The 17,488-nt window shown below is 48.4% G+C and overlaps 1 protein-coding gene across 1 annotated transcript in view; it reads right to left on the reverse strand.

Moving 5' to 3' along the window:
* The window catches only part of LOC142584837 (F-box DNA helicase 1-like), a 166,885-nt gene that overhangs the window by 69,605 nt on the left and 79,792 nt on the right, over nt 1-17,488 (reverse strand). The window contains exons 9-10 of the mRNA XM_075695132.1: nt 15,734-15,823; nt 10,300-10,531 (exon numbers count right to left, since the gene is read on the reverse strand). Coding sequence (XP_075551247.1) covers nt 10,300-10,531; nt 15,734-15,823 — 322 coding nt within the window. The remainder of the gene's footprint in view (nt 1-10,299; nt 10,532-15,733; nt 15,824-17,488) is intronic.

Here is a 17,488-nt window from a genome sequence, read left to right on the forward strand (position 1 = left end):
GCACAAGCCTCTGGCCCCATCAGCAAAGCATGGAAGTCCAAGTATGTGGCAAAGGTATTTCCCCAGAAGAGTTAACCGCTGAGATGGGCTGGTGTACCACCCGTTCCCGTCGCTCCGACAAAAAACGTGAACAAAAATTATCGCACGAAGAACCACCTAAGATGCAAGACTCTCGCTCTCGCTGTAGACCCACGCAGCAAGTTAAGACTCAGGTTCTCAAGGTCAATATTTCCAAGGTCAGCAGCCTTACAGTGACTGCAGCTATTCTTCAAGCAACACAACATAGCTCAGAAGACAGTCAAAACGACACAATCTGCTCGAACAACCAGCAAAACATCATAGTAATCAGCACGCCCAGTCCGCAAAATGTGGACTGGTATGTAAGAATCAAGTCCATCCAAGTCAACGGGGTAATAATCACGAGGTCAGCGCCTACGAAGCCGCCCCAGATAATACTACCAAAGGAGTCATCAGAGGCATCGCTCTCACTGATAATGCCAGACAAGTCGACGCTAACATCATGAATGATCGTAATCCTCAAGCCCTGGCCGCCAAGCTTAGTGGTTCCACCACGACCATCGTCATTGCCTTAGATGGACCTGACGTACCATACATGGTTCGGTATGGTGCAACAACACTAATCTCATGCTCCCTGTACCGCAAGCAGATCAATATCTGTTACCACTGTGGCTGACTCGGGTACTGCACAGACGTTTGCCCGTTTCCTAATAACAATATCTGTTGGGGCTGAGGAGCTCGCAACCCCGATCAGGATCATTAGTGTACACCCAAGCGCACGTTGTGTGGTGGACCCCACCCCACAGCGGACCAAGCTTGTACTGCCAGATACAAAACACTGTATGTTACATGAAGACGCCTCAGAGAACGCTAAGCAGCACAGTAATCAGCCCTTCAATTAGAATATTTCTCGTCCATGGACACCAAGCACCGGTCCCGGTCCCGTTCCCTCTCCAGACCGAGGGCGGGCCGTTCCAGATCAAGCTACACATCGACTCCAGGGGCCAGACATACCTCAGAAAAGGGATTTTCGCAGAGGCCCTGACAGGCGTCTCTCGCAAGAGGGCCACGTAAAATCCCTCCACTGCCTAAACCCAACACCGACAACACAGATGTAGAACACCTTAAGAAAGAAAACGCAGTTATGCGTGATTTAATCAAAAAGCTTACCCAGGAGGTTCACGGCCTTAAACAACCCAAAACCCAACTCACACCCAGAACCCCAGAACCCGCTAGCAACACCCAACCCGAAGAACTCTCAAGACCAGCCCCAAAAAAGCGAGCCCTCCAAGAAGGATCTCAGGGCCAAGTACGCTCCGAAGTCAAGGACATGCTCGTAACACTCCAAAGCATGGTAGAAACTTTACACAATTCTCTAATCGCCCTTATATGCAGAGTCACTGCCATGGAAGCTAATATTCAAACCCTTTTCACACAACCCGCTTCCACCACTCAAGCTGTAGCCATGGACACAACAGGAACCATTGCCGCCACCCTGCCACCTGTGGCATCCCCTATCGTTCATCATGGCCCACACTAACACTGACACAACATTCTGGCAGCGGAACTGCCGAGGCTACCTCCACAAACAACCCGTTCTCCGTCAACACCTCCGTACTACTTCATGTCAACCCGACGTAATCTTACTCCAGAAAATGCACGACACTCCGGTCAAACTTCCCAGATATCAACCTTTCACCGCAAACAACGTTCCAGACAGAGTCTCAACACAAAGTTCGAAAAAGATTTATTGCAACCGAACACGATCTCCATGATCGGCACATTGAACACCTCTTTATTGAGCTCATCCTGGACAGAAAATGAAAGGAAGGAATCTTTATCCTCATTATCTACAACACTCCATCTCAACGCCGTAGCCGATTTCTAACCCTCTTCAAAAAGGCCCTCAACAATGCAGGCAGCAGCCCCCTCATCATCAGAGACGACTTCAATCTCCCGCACACTGGATGGGGTTACAGACACAGCTCTGCTGCACGGTGTAACTTATGGCAAGACTCCCATGATCTCGGGCTTACACTCATTACTGACCCAGCTTTCCCCCCTCGCCTTGGCACTTTCACTGAACGAGACACGACACCAGACCTCACTTTCACCAAAAACGCAGACAACACTTATTGGCGCAACACCCAACACGACCGTGGGAGTGATCACTCTATCATCGAAATTACTCTCCCACACCTAAAAGCCGTTATGAGAAGAACAAGGGACCTTACTTGGACGGACTGGGATGCGTTGCGTAAACGCCGTGTAACAGCAACAATGGACACTCTCGTTACCGACATAGAATCATGGTCATGCGATCTAGTCTGATACTAAATCGGCCACCTGCACTATCACAACGGATGCCTTGACTGAGCGCATGGGCAGCAGACTCGCCCACCTTATTGAGGCCAAAACATCCATCCTCTCTAGATGGAAGGGACAACGGCTCAACAGAAGACTCAGACGCAAGGTTGCGCTTCTAAAGAAGGAAATTGAAGCACACTGCCATTTTCTAAGTCAACAGCAGTGGACAGAGCTCTTTAACTCTCTAGACGGGCAACTCCACTAACCTCGCTCGCGGAAAATCCTCAATCCTCAAACATTTGCTTGATAGCACCACCACCCGCTCATATCAACAAGATCGCCTTACCAAGCTTTTATTCACAGGAAGCAAGACGCACGACCAGGACCATGTTAAGAATAGCTTATATCAAAAGTACATCCTATCTGGGCCCACTCAACCTCACGGGCCATACACGGGGACCTCCAACCCTGCCCTTGATGAAGATTTCAGCATGGCAGAGATTCATGCTGCCCTGCACAAGCAGAACACAGGCGTTCGGCGCCAGGCCCAGATGGTGTTACGAATAAAACACTAAGAAATCTAGATGACCCCTTGGTGAAACAACTCGCCAAATACATGCACATACATCAAAAACTGCTGGCGCCAAGGATCCATTCCTCCGACATGGAAAACGGCCAAAGTAATTCTTATCCCCAAACCCAGTATGCCATCTAGCCTTGCCAATTTCCGGCTCATCTCGCTAACTTCATGTGTGGGCAAGGCCATGGAGCATGCACTCCTAACCCATGTAAACACCTCACCTCGAAGACACATCTGTTTACCCCCACTCGATAATTGGCTTTAGAGAGCATCTTTCCGCCCAAGACACTATGCTCCAACTTCAGCATCAAATTCTAGATGGTAAATCCCGTCACACGAAGGCGATCTTGGGCCTCGACCTTGAGTGTGCCTTTGATAACATCAGGCACTCCACCATCCTCGAATGCATCTCCTTGCTCAACCTCGAAGAAAGCACTTACAACTACGTAACAGACTTTCTATCCAATAGGAAGGCCTTCCTCTTGGTTGGAGACATTCGATCAGAGGAACTCTTCCTTGACAGCTCAGGCACACCACAAGGCTTTGTCATTTCCCCAATACTGTTTAATCTGGTTATGCTCGGATTAGCACAAGAACTACAAAAACTTGATGGCATTGAACACGCCATGTGCGCCAACACCATTACAATCTGGGCTGCAATGGGCAGTGACGGCCAAATCTAAACTGCCCTATAATACGACACTGACATTGTAGAAGATTATCTTCAAGCCACGGGACTCTGCTGTTCCCCTGAAATGTCGGAGCTTCTCCTATACAGCCCCACACTTCGTGGACACCTTCACGGGGCTCCACGAATAAACACCAATACGAGGAAATAGAACTCCACCTGAGGGATGGCAGACCCTGTGAGGATTGGGAGGTCAATCCCATTGCTCGTAATCAGTTGTCAAGATTGGAGTCGGGCATGAATTAGATGGTAGCTGGCCCATGCCGTCGTCCAACTTATCCACGCTGAGGACGTTGTTGAAGGGAAAGACTGCTTCTCATCGAGAACGAGGAATATGGGTTTATTTACAGTATCTACATCAGGATGTTGCAGTTAATCAGTCTAGCATGACTGCAAGAGAAAGTGCACTAAGCAGCTGCACTACAGCGGTTTATAAACACTCGGTCCTCCCTAGATCCCAAGGTGAGGGAAACGTTCGACCAGTAATCGTAAACGAGTCGCCTCTCTGCACGAGGGATTACACACACACACTTCCGCACAGATTCACGGTCCTCAACCGAGGTCAGACGGTCTTTTCAGAACTCGGGGCTGACATCAGGAATGGTGCATGGGAAGGGGCCTCGTACTACGTTCTCTCGGGGACTCCCTTGTTCACCGCAGACCGGGTCGGCAGTGGCATGTTCAGTCATAAAGCCTGGTTCGTCGGACTCATCTCAGCTCCCGCGATGGAGAAGCGAGGACACGGCATTGTCCTCCGCACACAGTAGATTTAGTGACGCCGTTTGGCTAGAGCATAACGGTGACTTTCCAAGAAAAGTTGACGCCGCTGTCGCAACTGGCTGGCAAAACTTGCACCTCAGCGGGCCATTCTTAACAACCCATACCCGTTGTCCCTAGCATCCGCGTTCTTGGTATGACCATAGAAGCCAATGGAGCCAACTCTATGGCTATCCCCAAGATCCTTCAACAGACCGCTAATACATCCAGACTGCTGAAACGAGTGACAAACGAAGAGGGGCTATGAAGGAAGAAACCCTCATCTGCCTTGTCCAATCTTTTATCATCTGTCACATTACTTACGTTGTGCCCTTTCTCAACTGGTACAAAGCTGAAAAGACTAAACTGGACATCATCAGAGGAGCCTATAAGCAGGCCTTAGGACTACCGAACCCTACCAGCACGGAACTTGTACTACAATTAGGTATCCACAACACCCTAGACGAGTTAACTTAAGTGCAACGTTGATCCCAACTGGAGCGGCTTACCCTCACAGAAATGGGCCGCAGCATTCTAACCAAGCTTGATATCACCTACCGCTGCCAACATGAAGACAAACACCCAATACCACGCGACATTCAGCAATGGATACACGCTGATCCTATTCCCAAATACATGCACCCAGACTACAACAAAGAACGCAGGAAGGCACGAGCTACCTCCCTCATCAAAGCTTATGCCAACATCGTGGGTGTCACCTTCGTTGATGCAGCCGAATACCAAGATGGACATTGCTTTGCGGTGGTTACCACAGCAGGCGGCTTGCTCTGACATGCTGCCAGCATCGTTACCCAAAATGCTGAGATGGCCGAGGAAGCGGCCATCACCCTGGCCACTGTTGACCCAGCCTGTCACACCATACTGACTGATTCTCGCACAGCAACCAACAACTACAACAAGGGTCGTATTTCTCAACAATCCCTCCATATCTTACAAGCCCCCACATTCGTCTGAAAATTAAATCATCCTCGTCTGGATCCCAGCACATGCCAGCGATGTCCACCCGCACCTCACCAACCTCAACGAGGTTACACACTCTGTAGCACGAGGACTAGTCAACCGTGCTGGAGATGGTGCAGGTGGACCCTCAGGACGGGACCACCTTACAAGATACAATGACCTTGTGAAGTCATTTTACCTCAAAAGAAGAGCTTCCCCACCCCTCACCGCAAGTTAAACAGAGCACAGGCAACCACCCTTCGCCTGCTACAGACCAATACATACCCCTCCCTCACACGCTATCACATCATATATCCCAACATCTACCCAAGCCACATGTGGAAGATCTGTAGAATTAAATCAGCAACACTCCCCTAGATGCTATGGGAGTGCAAGCTTCAATACCCAGACCTTAATCCCATGACCCTCTCATCGATATGGCACGCCGCCCTGCACAGCTCCCATCTCGACGACCAACTCTGGGCTACCCAGCAGGCCTACGAAGTGGAGAAGAGGCAAAACCTCGACGTCCCATAGTGGGAGGCCTAGGCCCAGCCGACTAAACTGCTGGTTCTCATTAAAGTTCACTCTCTCTCTCATGGCCCTAATATATAAGTTGGCACTCTTTAGGTTGGCTCATCGTTATAACCGATATATTGTTATAATGTGGCATCGCTGTAAGAGGACTGCACTGTATAATGAAAGTATTTTCGTGACTGATGCGATTTTGTTATAACGAAGTTTGTCTGTAGTGAACTCACGTATAAACACACTTCATTAAATAGTAGAACCCCGCTGATACACTTTTAAAGGGACCGTGGAGAAAAACATACCAGCCGGGAAAATGTATCCGAGGAAGAGCTCAAATCACCACAGCACAATGTCAGAAGGAGTCCAAGTGGTTGCCAGTGTAGCTGCTAGATTTCTCGGTGCTTGTACTGTGACCAGGAACGACACATGTGTGCGTGTTTAATTAAAGGACACATACGGTGTTCCGTGACAGTGGCCCCTATCGCAGTATTTTGTGTATGCTTTACTGCCTAACACGGTTCCAGTGCGCCAAAGCTGACTAAAGAGAACCAGAAAGTGTGAAATGGAAATAAGATCCTTGCAGGCCCCAAAGAATAAATGTAGTCCTGTATTTGGCAGAATTGGCAAAGTGTGCATGGTTTCCAGAAGATCTTATTCGATGCGCACTTTTTCAGATGCTTAGCCAATTGCTCTGTGCATGCTTTCTCCCCCTGTTTGTGCAGTGCCTGGCTTGTGCAGCTTTGTTCGTTTATTGCAAACTTTGGATGCTTGTTGCAACATGTGAGAGCAAATTTCTCCCTGCACCGTTGTGTTTGCATGGTGGCCACTTTCAAGTGCAACATAATATGTAGGGACATTACAGAATGGCGCTATATACAATGGGAACATAATACATAGGAGTCAATGGGATTTAAGTCGTGACCATGAAAACACAAGCAATAGCAGCCAGGAAAATGCAACAGCAAGGAACATGTCAACAGGGTTCCACTGTATTGAGGTTCAAACTGCATGGTGTTCAATGGACAAGTTATAAAAAGGCAAATAGTTCATTGTATCGAGAATTCTGTGACAATAAAATTCAATAAACTGATGTTTAACTGTGCCTATATACTATCCATTATGTCCGATGCAAGCTCCAGTGTGCTGTACCGGCTCTACCGATAGTGGTCTCTGCACTTTCTGACAACCTGGTCATATGGTCGCTATGGGGGTCTGATAGAGGTGATTGGTGGCTGCTCTCTGGGTGACATTTGATCATGTGGTAATGCGTTGAGTACACCTGCATAAAACTAATAATACGACAGGACACACCAGACAAGGACGACAAAGAACAAACCAGTTGCTAGTTTGCTCTTTGTCGTCTGTGCCCAGTGTGTCCTATCGTGGTCATTAGTTTTGCTCTGGCTTTACTATATGACATTCAACACCCACCACAACAGCACACATTGCGGTGGCTACTGTTGGTGTTCAGGCTAATGTGCCAGGACCCAGCTAGCTAAGGTCTAAGGAGACACGTAGCTCGTCCCCACTCTGCAGCGCATGCAAAGAGGCACCGCTACAGGTTCGCTGACTCATCGGCAAGGTGTAGAGACGACTCCCGCCGTGGTACAAAACGAATAAGGGTTTATTCCCTGTTATGTACGAAATGCATGTACAATACAGAATTACAGCACTAGGGTGGCCGTCGCAGACTACGGTTGAAAGATCGTGGAAAGTCTGCTCCGCCACACAGAAAGGGGCCGCCTTGCTCAGAGGGGCACGAGACCAAGTGGGTCCGCACGTCCGACAGCCAAGAGCACCGAAAGTCAATCTGTCGGGCAAAGGCTCCCGCATACCTCCAATGCTGAAGGAGAGAGAAGCCGAAGAGAGGGCGAGAGGGGCCAGCTCCTGAGGCACTGTTCCTATGCGCGGCGCACAACACCGCTCATAGTAAGCCAAATGAATGAATGAAACCATATTCATTCCACATTAAAATGCGCTGAAGACGCTACGGTGGAAAGGGAGGGAGCTGTGTGCCAAGCAGTGAGCCGCATGCACAAGCAGCAGGCTCCACGTCGCACCGGTGCCAGCGGTTGTGGGCAATGTACGCTGCCCAAAATAAGGCTGGAACTGCATGTCCCCAGTGATCGCGTGGGCGCATGGACCAAGTCGCGTGTGAACAGGAGGTAGGGGTCCAAAGGAGTCCCCACATCCCCCTCTCTTAAAGACTCGGGCCAGCCCATAAGGAAGCCGACAGGAATCAATGGCAAAGCTGATGCCTGACCTCTTTTATTTCCTTAAGCGAAAATACCAGTGTCGAGACTCCCTCCAGGCGGGTCGGTCTCTCCGGCTTGTGGCGAAAGGATAGAGCTGTGGAAGGGTGCCAGTGCCGTCTCCTGCTGGACAGCTGCCGCAATGGTCGCCACAAACGCAGGGTCCGAGGCAAGAGCGCCAACAACAGAACGCAACGGGGCAGGGTTGACGTCCGGGTCCATCTTCTTCAGCACCTGTGCGGTTGGATCCGTGCCGGGCTCTCTGGCGGTGGGCTCCGTCTTCTTCTTGTGAAGCTTGTGCAGCCGAAGCACACCGCTCACCCCGCAGTACACTGCCGAAGGGTCAGAGGCCATGACTGCTCCGTCCAAGGCCTACACCATGGCTGGCACCGTGCTGCCACAAAAGATGCATGGGATCACTCGCTCGTTCATGTTGTTCTCCACCTTTCTCTGTTCTTTCCAGCATTTCGCCGACACAAAGAAAATTGGCACTTTGGAGCCGGATTGGAAGGCCAACATTACGACATGGTGGCCTGAAGGCAAACGGGAACCTGGCTGTGGAGACCAAGGTAACGACAGCACCAGGAAAAATGTGGAGGCAGCAGTAGCGCTAGATTGGACCACTGGCCTTGCTGTGGTCTCAGGAGGGAGTGCAACCGTAGTGGCTTCCCAGGCAGCTTGCGACTGGAGGTGCTTGCGATGGGGGCGATGGCGCCCGTGAGGCCTGGATGAGGCGGTCGACGTCCTTGAGGCGTGATGGGACATCTTCATTGTAGGCGTCTGTGTAGCACCAGTCCGTGTAGTACCAGTCCAATAATATTAACACTTCAGACAACTAAGTTCGCACTTCGATGATAATAATAACACACCAACAGCGAATTTCACAGTCCAAATACAATGTTCATACACAGAACAGGAAGCTCACACTGCGTCCGTCAGCTTGCCAAATGACGCATTGCTCTGATGCATTCCCCTTTGCAGATAGCTGGCAGAGGGAAGGAGGACGCTCACGGAAAGGGGCATATTGGGCTTATGGTAGCCTCACACGCCCCTTTGGCCAGTGCTAAAATGCTAACCATGCCTTTCATGTCATTTGAGCACCACTGGAGGATAGAGTTCCCCGGGCACGAGCAGTAAGGCAACGGCAGGCTCGCAGATCACTTTGATTTACCGCGGCCCTCGGAAGAAGCTGTGCACTACGAAAAAGCATCTTATTCGGCTAATCAGTGCCTTTTTTCTGCCTTAACACATGCATTCACGCTATAGTCACACCTCTCGGCTTGCCAGCTTGGCGGGGAATAAGGTCCCTCTGCCCAACAGCAAAAAGTAGCGACTAAAATCGTTTTTGCAAGTTATATTGGCGAGTGCACGAATTGAGATCTGCCGTCTTGCTCGGGTGCACTTGCTGTGTCTCTTTTTCTTCCCAGTTGCTGCTTCTGGCAATGAAAGGTTTGAGGTCAGAGACATTCACTGGACCGCTGGATGGTCTACCATTTGAGTCCACCAGCTTATACACAAGAGGCGACATTTTAGTCTCCACTCAGTATGGGCCCAACCACTTGGCCGAAAGAGAGGCTGAGATGCCCTTTGTTGTGTCACTCAGCATATGACTGCGTCTGAGAGGAGGTCACCTACTTAATAATGTACCTCTCTATGCAATTGGTCATATTGTGCCTTCTGTCCAGCGCATGCTTTCGTCAGGTTAGTGCAAGCATGAGAAAGGGCCTCGCTCATCCTAGCACACACTTGCACCACGTAATCGGAGAGACCCGAAGCAGCGGCGTCCACCCCGCTGCCGGTTCGCAGAACGCGATCCATAGGGTTTGCCGGTTCACAGAACGCGATCCATAGGGTTTGGCAGCTCTATCCCAAAGTTAAGGAAAACGGGCGTATACCCAGTTGAACAGTTCACCGATGTGCGTACCGAGAAACCTATCTCACGGAGACAGGCGTCCCAGTCCCTGTGTTGCCGGCAAAAGCCGGGAGCAAGGGCTTCACATTTCAGTTAATCCGCTCGGTGGGATTGACCTGAGGGTGATAAGTAGTTGTTTTATGGTGCTTTAGGCCAAAGGCTGCACAGACATCGACGAACACCTTGGCCGTGAAATAGGACACGTTGTCAGTGATTAACACTGCCGGGAAGCTCCCCCCCCTCAAAGCAGGCTCCCTCATACAGCTCTGCTGCGAATGAACATCGGCGCACACACCAGCTTGTCAGTGGGGTGCACGGGCACGGGCCGGCCATCCTCCTCCAGTGCAACAGCATGGTCTGGCACGTGGGCCACGGTGAGCTGCGGGTCGGCTGAGGCCAGGAAGTTGTCCACGCTGCTCAGTACCAGCTTCGCAAAGCGCAGCCGTGGCATGTGCATAGACGACGGCACCGATACCAGCTTGGAGACGTCCAGCACCCGCACCTTGGCCGACAGCTTTGCCTTGTATCTGGATGTGACACAACCTGTGTTAAAACTTGGTTCAATAAAAAATGACACCCACTTCGCTGTCTAAACATGTTTCCAGTACTGCTCGTGATGAATGTTATCTCTTTCAGAAAACTTCTGTGGGTCTCATAAGCATACTGCTCAGTGCCTGTGCGCATGGAACGACATGATGTAGCACTGCCTGGTATGAGCCTACCGGACACGACTACTTAAAGAGACACTAAAGGTTAATATTAAGTCAACCTGGACTGTTGAGTTACCATCCCAGAAACCTCGAAATGCTTGTTTCGTGCGAAGAACAGACTTATTTTAAGAGAAAATGCGTTCTGAAGTGTCCACGTACCTCTAGCGCAGTTCAAATCACCCGCCCTCCAATCGAGGAGTATTGACGTCATGGTCTCATAGTGACGTTGCACCGTCATTGAGTAAAACGGCTCCCGCAGACGGCGCTACGGCTTTTCTGCACAAATTGCAAACGCGTGACCAGAAAGGGCCGAGACAGAGGCGACAGCAGCGCGAAAGCGGAACTATGGTGGCTAGCGGAAGGGAAAGTGCACAACGATAAGCTGGTTCTTCATTTTATGACGCCAACTTCGATGCTCATTGCGATGGATGACCCTGATAACGACACATTAGCTCGCGATGCTGGGCTCGAGTTCAGCGATTTAAGCACTGATGAACGTGACCTGCTGTTGAGGGCTCGCGATGCCGGCGTCGTTGCGTACTACTACAACGATGGCCTGCTTTGAAAGGCACTTCACGCGACTTCAGTAAGTCGGCGTTGAACTCGTAATCCTCTGGACGAAAGTGCAGTGAGCACACTACGTGATTTTTCGGCTCTTTGCCAGCGCGCTGCGGTAGAGGTACGGTACTTAGCCACTTCGAACGGAGAGGTTCACTCGTTGACACACAGTGATGAGTAACGTTGGATTCGCCGCTGTAACTGGCCTTGGCCAAGTTCCGCGGACCGCTCGCGCATCCCATGACCTCACATGGACGTGGCATTTTCGCTGCTTGTTCCAAATGCAAGTTTCGCTAGCCAGCAAGACAACTGCAGCACGACGCGATAAAGAAACAACTGAAACTCCAAAGCGCGCGCGGCGCAAAGTCGAGGGCGCAGAGTCGAGCGAAAACGAAACCTTTCGATCACCCATACTACTCAAGGGTAACGTCAAAATGTTATTTTTTCTTAGAATCGAATAGAAGTAGACAAGTAGCATTTTCTTCCGTCTTATAATCTAATGAAATGATCTTTTTAATACGAGTAGTTGAGTATAGTGACATAAATTATGAGGAGTGCTTTCGTCATCGGGCTAGTACTGGAATTTTGCTAGGGGGTCTCAAATCGTGTCATGCATTTACCTCAATTTCTCGGTTACTAAAGCTCTGTTCGCGATTATATTGACGCCTTAGACGCTCTAGAGCATTGCTTTATCATTTTAACCTGACTTTCTGGTAACCTTTAGTGACCCTTTAAGTATCAGTAGATAGGGCGGGCAAGGATGGTGCCGATGCCTAAACGGCCATGGCCGATGACAGCAACGTGGCTCATGGTAGTGGTACATGGCAGTAACTTTCTGCCCCCTCTAAAAAACAAGTGGTTAAGTTAAGCTTTCGGTATAGAGAACGCCTGCCAACTTCCTGTATGAATTCTGTTTATTTTACCCTGACAAGACCAATGAAATTGGCTGAAAATTCCAACAGGTCAAATTAAACAAGAGGCAGAAAAGACGCCAAAACATGCTGCTGATTCATTTGGCAGTATCTGTCTTGATCCTAACATGTCTTCGAATCGAATGCACATCCGCATCCTACGGGTTAAAAGTAGAAAACTAACAAAAGAATGACATTTGAGCTTCTAAACAAAGCAGAAATCAAATTCGTATCCAATTTTTGAGCAAGAAAAACATAGCTTGCCTTCAATTCTGGCAAAAGCGAAAAGACGAAGCTAGTGAACTTTACCTTCACAGAACGAAGCTTTACTTATAATGTCGATCATCATCACCCTCAGAGAGCACTTCATTTTCCGTCTATGAAGAACCACAACATGTTGCCCTTTTTACACTCCCCAGCATGTTTGATACTCTGCATTCATCAAATGACTTTGCAACTACTGCGAACGGGATGTAGGCCCATGCCTAAACTAATCGCTTCGAGAACTCGTCCTGCGACGCATGCGATTCTCCAGAATGCCACGAAGATGTGACACATGCCAGCCACTAACTCAACATGTAAAAGAACTTTTAGTTTGAATGTGCTTGCTTTTGTAATCAGACTGAAAACAGTATGTCGTTGTCGTCAAACTCTGTGAGAACTCGTTCAGTTGGCATCTATGGTCACCATTTTGTGATGGCAATGGCAATGATGCTGGCTAGGCAACTGGTTCTGACGACAGGCTGTTGTGAACACCGCGAACACTGTTTTGGTTTCGTATCAGATTACACCACCCAAGAAATTTTAGGACAAACCTTTTTGAAAAAATGCTAGCATTAAAGATGGGTGAATATTGTACTTATTCATTCTGAGCTACCATTTTGGCTTTAAAAATAATATCTTCTTAAGGCAGGCCGAAAAGAGGCATTTTAAACGGGAGATTTGACTTGAGTTTGAAGCATTCACTGTACCCTAAATGCCGCCAAGACCACCGCTGCCGCTATTGGAGTCACCATTTGGATCACCCTTGGGGTCGAGCATTTGCATGATGAACAGGCAAGTTTGAATTATCTGGAGAAGGCTAATTTCAGAAAAGGAAATAACGAAAGTTTGGTCCCACAGAAATGTATGGGTGCAGGCTGGTACCTTCGGTATAGATCAAATTAACCGAAAGGTAGAAATAACCGATGCTGAATTAATGGAAGTCTATTTTGCTGCCTAAACCGGGCCTCACTGTAGTAAATTTTACTATATGAGCTGCATTTCACCCATTTTCACTTGTTAGGCACTGAGTACGAACATCTGCTATCTTACCACTCCACAGTTCTTTTTGGGCACGCTAGCTGTAAATCTCACTCTGTGCACGGGTGTGCATCAAAATGTACTCCCTCTTGTCAATGTGAACAAGTTGTGCATTCGCAAATGGAGACAATGGTGTTTCAAGCAAACAAAGATGTAGAGAGAGAGAGAGAGAGAGAGAGAGAGAGAGAGAGAGAGAGAGAGAGAGAGAGAGAGAGACAAAAGAAAGCAATAAAATTTAACAAAAGAAAAACAAGTCCAGTTTGGAGCCTTACACTGGCGGACGAAGAAGGATATAATAGAGCAACACAGAGCACATACACTCAATCACAGCTGAGGAACTATTTCAGCTAGTTGGCATTATTGCATCCAAAGGTCAATACAGCCGAATTTCGTTGATTCAACCTCAACATGGGACCAACAAAATTGGTCGATTTAAAAGAAGAGGTAGGCAAGGCACCCTAACGTACCACTACTTCATTCAACGGTATTTGCGTAATTGTAATATGCCCCTGAATGGAATGCAGTTCTAGTTTCTATGGGTTAAAAACATAAACCTAATGTAGAAATCACATTGAGCTCCTAAACAAAGTAAAAATCTAATGTGCATTTCAAACAAGCAAGATGTAGCATGCCTCTGATTCTGGCAATCAGAAAATGATGAAATCAGCAAAGGTTACGTTCCGAGAATATAAATGTATTTATACTTATTGTGCATCATCGTTACTCTCTAACAGCACTTTATCACTATGGACTACAATATTTTGTTCTCCATACAGTCCATCGCACGTTTGATATTCCGCATTTATCAAACAGCACAGCAACAGTTGCAAACAGTATGGTGGCCTACACCTATACACTAACCACTTCACTTGTTCTTCCAGCGACGCATGCCATTCTCAGGAATGGAGAAAGCCTGGTGCGGCTTTGTTGCCTCTAGCTTAGCATACAAAAAGAACTTATCCTTTGATTGAGCTTTTCTAATCAAACACTGAAACTGGCTCCTCCTCGTTGCCATCCTATGCAAAAACCAGTTCTGTTGCCATCTTGTGATGACCATGACAATGACAGTGGAAGTAACGGCAAGCTGTTGCTATCACCACGAATGTGGTTTCATATTAATTACGCTGCACAGGCAGTTTTCAAACCAATTTTCCTGAAAAAGGAAATTCACTGAAGATTATGATAATCTCTAGCACAAAATTTTAACGCAGTTGATAAGTGTTTTAATTGGGCGGCGCGGACAATTGGCCTTGTGTGGCACGTTGCAAATGGAGCGAAGTTTGGCGTGACTGCCTCGCTAATCTGGAGATCACAAGAGCCAGCATGTGGGTGACGCATGGGTGCGATTCACAGAAGCTGGTGCCGACAGACCTCCCAGATGACACGCATTACTCTGGCGCCATCATCGCCGCACTGCGCTTTTCTTTGCACGCTTTCACCATATCCTACTCCCCTTTCTGCCTCATGCTTCTGCTGCACTCTCCTTTCCGCTTTCCTCCTTGTGCCTCTTCCCTCTCACCGCTTTTTTTATGCCCGCTGCATGCGGCATTCGCTCCCATCTTTTTCAGCGCTCGTTCGCTCGGTTAGGCCGGGAACGCTGACAAAAAGTATGCGTTAGAGATAGGTAAGTACGGTAATCATGAATAGTGATTTGCCATTTTTACTTGAAGATCTTTCTACAGTCAGCTGAAAATAGACATTTTCGGTGGGAGATGATGTGTCTTCGAATGCATTCACTGTCCCCTAGCACCGTTAAGACAGAAGACGCTGGCATTGGGTTGATGATTGAAGTTACCATATTGGTCTGGCACATTTATGCCAACCAGTGAAGTACAAGTTATCCAGTGAGGGCCTATTTCAGTACCAGCCAGGACCTTCAGTCAGGATCGAATTCATTAAAAAATTGAATTAGCTGAAGTCGAATTAACGAAAGCCTACTGTAAACGCTCTCTTAGTATTGTTTCCATTCATGCGTATTGTGTCCCTTGCTCCGAAGAGCTAACCAACCTCACACTCTCCTGTGCTTTCTAGCATCTCCAGTTCCACGGGCACGACAAATGAGGCAACGCCCACACTCCCAGCAGCTTTGTCTCTATTGACTAAAGCTGCATTGACCTTTGTTTCTGTTGTGTACTGCATCACATGTTGTGAATAGACCAGCAGGTCAATGCTTGTGCAATACAGTCAAGATAATTGCAAAAGGCATCTGACACATACACAAGGAGGAGGATGCAGAAGAGACGCTTACTGGAAGCCAACCGCCCGGAATGCCAGGGAATGCGCTGTGCTGCAGGTCACGTTGGGTGGGAACGTGCGCTTGGCAATGTCACACACAGACCTGCGAGAGAAAACAACCACAAAGAATGGCATGGTTCAGGAATCCTGATGCTAAATGGACACTAAACAGAGGCATCAAATCAAGCTAAACCGGTACAATGTGCTTCTGAAATACTGAACACAATTATGCCCTGATATAATGAAGTTAGTAAAATCTGCACTTTACTTCGTCATATTAAAACTTCACTACACTAAATTTTGACTGCGTATTGAAAAAAAGACAAATGCAAACAATTTTTTTTTGTTCCACGGAAGAGTGTAAGAAAGATGTATATAAACTGGGCTGAAATGAAAAACAAATTTCAACAAGAAAAATCTATTTCATTTAATTTAAGAGTTGGCCCAACTACAGTCCCGATTTCATGCCATTTCAACAAAGAACTCTTCACATCAGCCGTACGACACTCATAAAAGCAGGAAAAATGCAGGTCCAATGCACTGTGGTGATTGGTGTAAGCCAACCTTCCACGGCAACACCACCGCCGCAGCTTGCCAACATAACATCTAGTGTCATTCAGTGTGGGACCTCGTCAAATGGAACCTCGTTCACATCAGCCAATCACCCTCCACCACAGTCTGGCCAATGCAGTGACAAAACCAGTCCAAAAAGTTGTGTCAGTTATGTAAAAAAATTTTAGCAAGATCTTATACGATGCCAGAATTTCAGGTCACCATTATGAATTGGTTCTATAGAGCAGGAGCAGTGCCGTGAATAAGTGCAATAATCTAGCAGCTCCAAAAACCTTCTTGCAGGTGCATGTACTCACAAGAAATACTCTCACTTACAGTAAAAGTAGTACTCCTTTAGTTTCTGTATTTCAATTTTCTTCAACAGCAGTAACGCCTCTCGGAGTGTGTGTCCAGAGACATTCCTTTCTTTTTTTCTATCCTTTCCCTTTTCTACATAAGACGGAATTTATGTGAAACTGAACACCACAGTTTCGACGTTAGCGAGCCACAGGGCCGCGTCAGCCATCACCCAGTGTGCCACTGCACGCACACTTGGGTCACGAAGGGGATACCGAGTGCTACGCACACAGGAAAACACAGTATTGCCCCGAGTTTCCAGAAACCATTTATTGTCATGGGAGGCACCTAACACAGCATAAATGCCCGGTCCCAGGTTTCGCGGGAACAAAAGGTCTCCTGCAAAAGGATGAAAATACAAACCGAGACATCTAGAGCATGTTGCTGTGAAAGCAAAGGCTCCCGCAACATGCCGCTGAGAAAAGTACCTGCGGTTAGATGCTTTTTCTCACGATAGCTCGGGCAATCTCCTTCGGTTTGGGGCCTCTGATAAGTGTGGCTTGGTGCAGTTCGACCACACACTAGCGCTAGCCACCGCTCTTCGGGTTAGCGTCCGGAACAAATCAGCACAAAGTGCATGCTCGCCATACGGGCAAAGGCACAGTGCGTGAGCTCAGGTTCGACACACAAAGGGGCCGGCGGACGAGAGGAAAGTGCATACATACCCAGTGCTCTTCCCGGAGAGAAGACTCGCGATCCTGTTGTGAGCAGCCCCCAGCAGCTCCTGGCGACGTGAGTGCGCCAACTACCAACCATCACAAGTGAAGTGCCACCGCCGAACACTATCGCGAGCGTTCGGCGTGTGCCGCTCCTCCAGTCTCGCATCGGCCTCTCGTTCCTGTCGCGGCGGGCAGAGTGC

The sequence above is a fragment of the Dermacentor variabilis genome, chromosome 6 (genome assembly GCF_050947875.1).
Source record: "Dermacentor variabilis isolate Ectoservices chromosome 6, ASM5094787v1, whole genome shotgun sequence".
NCBI lineage: Eukaryota > Metazoa > Arthropoda > Arachnida > Ixodida > Ixodidae > Dermacentor > Dermacentor variabilis.